Source organism: Podarcis raffonei, chromosome 5 (genome assembly GCF_027172205.1).
Source record: "Podarcis raffonei isolate rPodRaf1 chromosome 5, rPodRaf1.pri, whole genome shotgun sequence".
NCBI lineage: Eukaryota > Metazoa > Chordata > Lepidosauria > Squamata > Lacertidae > Podarcis > Podarcis raffonei.
In genome coordinates this window covers 61,728,927-61,736,868 of record NC_070606.1, presented here as the reverse complement: position 1 = coordinate 61,736,868, position 7,942 = coordinate 61,728,927, and the positions used below count along the sequence as shown (strand labels likewise).

The 7,942-nt window shown below is 42.4% G+C and overlaps 1 protein-coding gene across 2 annotated transcripts in view; it reads right to left on the bottom strand.

Annotated features, from left to right (window-relative positions):
- Nucleotides 1-4,606: 4,606 nt before the first annotated feature.
- The window catches only part of HS6ST1 (heparan sulfate 6-O-sulfotransferase 1), a 196,906-nt gene continuing 193,570 nt past the window's right edge, over nt 4,607-7,942 (bottom strand). For both annotated transcript variants that reach the window (XM_053389598.1, XM_053389599.1), the window contains one exon: nt 4,607-5,784. In XM_053389598.1, the coding sequence (XP_053245573.1) occupies nt 5,076-5,784 (709 nt within the window). In that variant the 3' untranslated portion in view covers nt 4,607-5,075. The remainder of the gene's footprint in view (nt 5,785-7,942) is intronic.

The following is a 7,942-nucleotide window of genomic DNA, read 5'->3' as shown; positions in this document are numbered from 1 at the left end:
CATTGTGACCCTTTGCTGTAATAGTTCAGAGGCTGCACAAATCAAGCAATCTATTGTTTGGCCTAGTTCCTTCCTGCTACCCAGGATCCAGGCAAGGTATTAGTAGAGATGCTGCAAAGCTTTGCAGGCTACACCTTCTTCCTTGGATCAGAGCAGACATGTACTGACCAGAATGCTGCTGAGGAGTGAAGAAGAAACATAGAGAGCTGCTTAAAGCAGGTCAAACTTATTTGTCCATTTAGCCCACTGTCTACTTTGTGTTTGGCAACAGGTAGACGACCTTCCCATCACCTGCTCCCCCCTCAAAAAAGTAGAAATTCCAGGGGTTGAACCAGGGACCTTCTGCATGAATCTACCACTGAGCTAAGGTTGCTTCCCAAGTCAATGTCTTGCTGTGCTGGAATCCCATAGGATCCTGGACCAACACTGGCCTTTATTCTCTCATGTTCTGTGTGCATGTGTTGGAATTGCCATTGCCCTCCATATGCTCTTATATCCAAACAGACCCAGGAGGAAGTGAGGTCCATAGCTTACCAGGTTGCACCGCAATCTAATATTGCATAGACCTCCTCTGACTTGGTTTGCTTGTTTGCACAGATGAATTGCTCCTGAGTGCAGGGAGAGTGAGAAAAGCCCAGTTGTACCAATCCCTGTAAAGTTTTCAGCTTTTTAGCAGCAGAGGAACCACCCAAATGGATCAGGGCAATGGTCCATCTAGCCTAGTATCTTGGTTTCCAGTGACCAGCCAGCTGCTTCTGAGAAGCCCATAAGCAGGACAGCCTTCAACTGCAAATTGTATTCGGAGGCCAGCTGCTTCTGAACCTGGAAGTTCTATTTATGTATCCTGACTAGGAGGTGTTGTCTCATTCTCTATTACAGTGTTGGCCAACATGATGTTCTCAAGATATTTTTGGACTCACAACTCCGAACAGATTTGAGCATTGGTCCTGCTGGCTGAGGCTGATGGGAACTGGAATCCAAAAACATTTGAAGGGCACCATGTTGGCTACCCCTCCCGTATAAGGGCAGAAGAATCAGTGCAGACACCACAGCAAAAGTAAGACACAAAAATCAAAATTAAAGGCAGCAGCAGTTCTTCTGGCTACTTAATACCTCTTTTTGTGAAGATTTATTTGCTCCAACTTTTATTTTTAGTACAACCACTGTTAGGAAAAGCTGCCCTCAGCCTTATCCTGCATTGTTACTCATTGGAAAGCATTCTTAACAATGCTTTCTTCTGGAAATAGTTTTGCAGTGATGGTTGATAGACAACACATCTAATATATAGTTTTTACGGAAAATGTTTTGCTAGGCTAGGGTCTGATCTATCACAGGCTGTTTACACACATTTAAAGCATGTACACTTTTGAAGCACATTTGAAGTATATTTCCCCTCTCAAAGAATTCTGGGTATTGTAGTTTATTAAGGGTTGTTGGGAATTGTAACTTTGTGTGGGGTAATACAGTGTCCAGAATACTTTGAGGGAAACAATGTATTCTGAATGTACTTTAAAGATATTGTGTTTGTTCCTTCAGAGCTCTTTCATTGGTTCTTTGCTCCAAACGGCTTCCATGAAAAACCATTTCTCAATCACTTTCAGTGTGACTTTAGGTGGTTGGCTGACACTACAAAACCTGCTTACTGTCTTAAGGACTGCAATAGTGGAAAGCTATGAGCACTGGGGGGAGAAGTTTATCCAGAGCCAGAAGTGTTTTTCTGCAGTAGCCACTCACATGGCTGAATACAGATGTTGATTTTCAGTGGCTGCAGTAGATATTTGCAAGACTCCTCTGGCACCAAGACTGCAAACATTATACACTGTTGCTGTCAACACAGGAAAAGTTCAGTAAATGACACGGGAGGTGAAAGGGTGGAAACACTATCCACCAAAATGTTGGAGGCCTATCAATGCTTAAAGCCACCCAAGAAAGGACATTTGGTGTCCAAGCAAAGACTTTATCACACTCTTTTCTTCTTAGCCCTCGAGAAAGCCACAGACCAGTTTCCCTCTGCTTCCTGCACTCTATTATAGCTCCTTAGCCATTTAGCTGCATCCTGAGTTCCTTCAGTGGTATCTAGGCTTTTAAGTTCAAATTATCATATGCCTACTAGTAAGCCTTTTTGTAATGGTTTAAGATTAATGCTTTTGATTTATAAACAGGAAAATTCAGGGGAAGGAGATAATATGTCAAAGCTGGGACAAGTATGGAGGTCTAAGCAGAAATGATCACCCACCTACTCACCTTCCTTGGGTAGATTTAAGGGAAGCTGATGAAACAACATTCAGTAGTTTTATTTCCTTAGTCTGTTCTTAAAACACAATGTTACACAAAGAAAATGTTGGAGAAAGACTACCACTGATCTCCCCAGAGGTCTAAGATTTCCACAGGCAAGATCCATTAAGGTTTACTCGGGTTGTTGTGGAAATAAAATTTAGGCACAACAAACAAAACACTCCACTTTTATCCTTAACCACACAAAATGCGGAAGCAGAGCTTGGCCTTTGGAACCTGCTACCAATCGTGCAAAGTATAACACAGCAGGCTCTCCAGTCTTCACGCTATGAATATGGATTAGCTGCTGCAACCATTTTTATATTATAGATCCATAACTATGAATGCACAGTAGAAAGCCTTTAGGTAAAGCTACATGCTCTGCATATAGAACAGCTGCTTCTTCATAGCACACATACGTTTGTGGGAGAAGGGAATGTGAAATAGCATTTGCTTTTGTTTGTAAAGAGTTTCTTTAGTTACAGAAATGCACAGGTGTCCTGGGAATTTAGCAAACTGCCATTCATCCCCAAATGTAGGATTTTTAACCTGCAGCCTCCTCTACCCAAAATAATGCTTTAAAAAAAGCAACCCAAAATAACTAGGATGAGATAGTTTTCCTTTCGTAAACCTCAAGGGCATCTTTTTAGCCAGCTGTGCACACTCAGAGAACAGGAAGGCCTTATTCCTAGAAACACTGCCAGGCCCATACAAGACCCACACTAGCACTGATTGACAAATAGATCTGGCAAAGTACTTAAGAACTTGCATATTTTTCAATGTAGGGTAATCAGGAGCACCTGGGCATTTGGGCTGATCAGAGAAACACTGAAAGAAAAGGACAGGTTTTTCAATCAGCCTGCATGGGGTGGGATTTTTTTTACTGGGTTTTTAATTTCCATATCACTCCAAGTCCCTTTTCACTGACTGGCCGTAGAGAATGCGTAGACATAACAAGCTCTGTGTGCTTAATCAGGCAGGCTTCTATACTAGAGACATGGCTTCCCTCCTTCTGGGGAAACACACACACACACACACACACACACACACACACACACACTATGGTTTGGAACCCAAAGCTTTGGCAACTATGCAGACAAGAGTAGCCTAGGAAGAGGGAAATCCATGGGAAATGACAGTGCTTCTTTGTGAACAAGTATATCAGTCTCTCTTTCTATATTTCCAGTTTTCTCTCCAATACACAGTGAGTCCATCCTTTGAGCATCAACCTAACTGCCAGCTTATTCCGATTTCATCTACAACCTAGTCATCTGCATCCTAGGGAACAGGGAAGGAAGGTGACAAACACAGCTTGCTTGAGCTCCCCCCCCCCCCTTTCAGAAAGGCTTAGTAGAAAAGAAAGACACATGCTTTGGATGGAGATCAAATTATCACTTGATGCTCTCCAAACAAAACTTAGATGTTTTTTAAAAAAAAGAGGAAAAGGGATTATTGTGGTTATTAAAGGCTGGAAAAGAACACCAGACAGTGCCTGAAGCAGAGAATCAGTCAAGATGCCCAGTTTTCCAAATGCTACAGCTTTGTTAAAATAAGACAAAGGCAAGGCAGGCTTTGCCCATCCTGGAAAACAGTGGTAACACTGCCTCTTAAGTTCAACAAAGCAGCACTCCTACAGCTGGTGGATGCAATGCAGAAAATGTTAGTTGCTTCTAAATCCCATTGAAATCAATGGAGTTTGTGTCCAGCTGAACGCTTAAAGTGCAGCCCTATACTCTATACCACTCGTGGGCACTAAGGACAGCATGGAATGCCAAACAATGAGCATTTTGAATATGTAATATCTGTGCCAATTCAAATGAAATGCCTTCCCACTGGAAGCAAAGAGTGTTTTGAAGCATAAACATAAGCAAGAAAACAGCCAGCAATGTGGTGATCAGCAGTTTGAAGGGAACATCATGGACCACCTCCTTTTAAATGTCAGGGATTGGTGTACCCCACCCCCCCAGTTATTTCTAGGAAAGGACGTTTTCATGAATATGTGATAAGAACCCATGTTTGGTTTTATGCGGGATTTAGTAGTTAGCATTTGAATAACTGCCCATGAGGTAAAAGCTGAGAATATTTGTGCACAAACCCACCGGTTGTTTTGGTAGTACAGTATGTAGGATTGGGAATGTGTGCATGCAGGTCAACCAGTGCCATGTATTCAAACTTCTGTGCTTGATATGCGGTCCAGGCTGTATTTTGCTTCCTTGAATATTTCTCTTTCTCAACTTCCCCTTTCCCTTTCTGATTGCTTGTTTTGATACTGTTCTGTTCTTTTTGACCATGGTTTTCCATTTGAAGCCAAGCAGCTGAAACTGGAGGGAAGTCACCGTCTGGCAAATTCGCTGCCATTTATTATGACTTTCGCAACTGAAAACCTCGCTTGAGCAAGGGAGAAAAACATTTGACATTTCTGAGGATCAAATTACTCTTGCCAAGGGAGAACAGTGGTTACAAAGCTACTATCAGTGACCTCTAGATTTGCATCTAGGAGGATATGAAACATTACACTGTATTTGGCGTCAGAGCTGGGGGACCTACGCTTGTGCATTTTAAACTCTGAGCTCTCTAGGACTGATTCCTTAATATTTTTTTGTTTTATTTTATTTTATTAAGAACCCCGTTGGTCTTGTAAGAAACAGTAAAAAGACCCTTTGTTTATAGAAGCATTCTACCTTCTGTTTTACAGACCATTTTTTTGTTTTTTGTTTAAATAAGAGTTGCTGTTTTTAATTCCATGTTCTTTTATTATGGAAACCCTAAAATCCTGTTCTCAGTATAAAATTCCGTCAAGGCTACCACTTCTCTATAATATGGCTCATGTAGTCCTCAGTAGGCAAGCGCCCTTGCTCTTCCGTCTCTTCCTTGGGAAGTGCCTCATTAGACCGGTGAAGAAGCCGCTCTTCCCGATTCTTTATCCTCTGCTCCATCCTCTCCAGCTGCCGCTTGTACTGGTATCGCTGTTGGAAGAGGTCTTTTGCATAGTCGTACAGCTGCATGTCCAAGTCATTAAGTTCTTCGATCCTCCTTATGGTGTTGTTGTCTACCTCTACTCCACCAGCCCTTGTGCTGTTGTACTGCATGAACGGCCTGATGAATTTCAGATTGAAAGTTCTCTCAAACAAGTACTGTGTTTTCCTCTGGAACTCTGTCAAGCCAAAAAAGGCCATGTCTCTGAGATTCTTCTTAGCACTCTCCAGCAGTATCTGTGCTCGCTTGTTTTCTGGTATGAAGGACATATTATAGCAACCCACCAAGCTCAGGTCAGCCAACATCCTCACTTGGCGATTGTTGGCTAAGTTATACGGGCAATCCATGAATTCCTGAAGAGTACAGCCTGACCAGTCTGTGCCTTCATAGCATGATGGCAGCTCTTCGGGGGTTGGCGTCCGGCCATCACACATGTGCAAGGATGTTTTCCAGGTGGCTCCTCGTTGGACGTGCCTCCATTCGCTGAGGTAACGAGATACAGGATCTCTCAGCAGAGTGATGTAATAAAACTTCCTGTAAGAAAGAAGAATTGTATGTGAGGATTTTATACACATTGTAATATAACTGTTTGGCATTCTGAGGCCTAGCATATATAGAAGATGGGACAATAATCAATGAGCTGCTTTGTGTGGGAAATTGCAGTCAAATATAACTATGCATGAGTGCAAGTTGGTGCATGAAGGGGTTAAGACAATAGAGTTGGATTCCTAGACTTAGCTAAGTCACCCCCCACTTCCTGTTCCCTTGTTCTCTGTGCCATGTAAATGACCAAGAAAGATGTGTCTAAGCAAGCTCCACGTTCACAGCACATGTTTGAAGTTATCTCCCTGTTTTTTTCCTACCCAAGAGCATTCTGCCTGTGTTCTCACTGTTGCTGCTTAGATAAATGCATGAATTTGATGTTTGGAATGTTTTATAAGTAAATCATTTTAAACATACTTAACAGTGTGTGGTCTGTTCATTGCAAGAGGGGTAGAAATAGATGTTTGCAAGCAGACTAAATGGGACAAAAGGGTCTAACAAGCTGTAGAATGAGACATGTGTGGTGCTAACTGCTGCTTAATTTTTGTGAGTTTAGACTCTACTACTGGGGCTCTCTCCTGCTGGAGGAGTGAGTTTAGCCCCAGGTTTTGAATCCAAGAACCCAGCCAATTCTTTGGTTATTTACTCCCCAAACAGGAATTTATATTTTTCCTCCCACAGTTTGCACATCATGTTCGGCCATAAATTATTGCTGTAAGTAACATGCTGGTGCACACTGCACACTTCAGTCCTCACTCATTCATCCATGTCAAGATAAAGCAAACCGGAGTGGTGGTTTAGCATAATGTATGAATCAGTGCTCATAGTTTGCTTCTTCCAGACAATCTATGTGTAGAAAGTCAAGAATAAGCTTTGGTTTCCAATTATCATGGTTTGCACTTAATGCTGAATGTGAAGCAGCGTGCACCAGCAGACTGCAGCTTCATAGAAAACCATAGTTTATTTTGAACGATGGCTTACTATGACGTGCAAAACAGACCAATTTCTAAATGCAGTTACGATTGGTCTCCTTTTTCTCATAAGAATCTCTTTGATAAACTCATTTATGTACAAAAGGATTACATTCCCCTAATTAGAAATCATCTCCGTCTTCCCCCCCCCCCAAATTTCAGGAATGCTCCATTGTATTTGTTTCCAGCAACATACTGTAATGTCAGAATACATAAATGGAATTCAAATGATTTACCACCCTCATATAGCTTGCTTGCTTTAGGGATCAACTGGCCTTTCAGACTGCCATGCACCTTAAAATTCAGTCAAGAAGACTCACTCTGGAGCACTGGTCAACAGTTACTACTCAGATAACTCACACTTCACACACAGAGTGCCCAGGCATAACTACAGCATTTCTGGAATCTCCCCTGGCCATGGCCTACTCTGCACTCTCCCTAAGTGTTTTTGCCTGGAGGGAGGATGGAGAGATGTGGGACATGGATGTGTAGAAAGAAACCTGTGGATTTGCATGGCTGGAGTGTAGCCTGGCACCACTGGCATGTGACCAATGTTGCCTGTGAAGGCTGTAAATGGTTGCTCACACTTTCTAACATGGCCAACCCCAAATCATTTTCCTCCTGACTGTGATACACCAAGGCTGAAAGCATTGCTTGAAAAATGCAAACAGAAATTAACAGGCTGAATGCTGAAGTAGACTGAGACAATATTATGCTGTTTGGAAATATACAGTGGTACCTCGGGTTACATACGCTTCAGGTTACAGACTCCGCTAACCCTTAAATATCACCTCGGGTTAAGAACTTTGCTTCAGGATGAGAACAGAAATTGTGCTCCGGCGGCAGCAGGAGGCCCTATTAGCTAAAGTGGTGCTTCAGGTTAAGAACAGTTTCAGGTTAAGTACAGACCTCCGGAACGAATTAAGTACTTAACCTGAGGTACCACTGTACTAAGGACACATGCACGTCCATCGGGCAATGAGTGCAACGTCAAGTAAAAGACTTGTGTGTCTGAATCAGGCACCACACAATTCATCAACTCAAACAAAGCTTCCTTCCCAATGACCTTGCACTTTCCGGCGGAGGCAGGTCACCAATTATCTAGTGATGTACATGGTTGTATTTAGCCCTTGATGCCCAACATAAAAAAATTAATAATAATTGCTCTTCTTAAAACC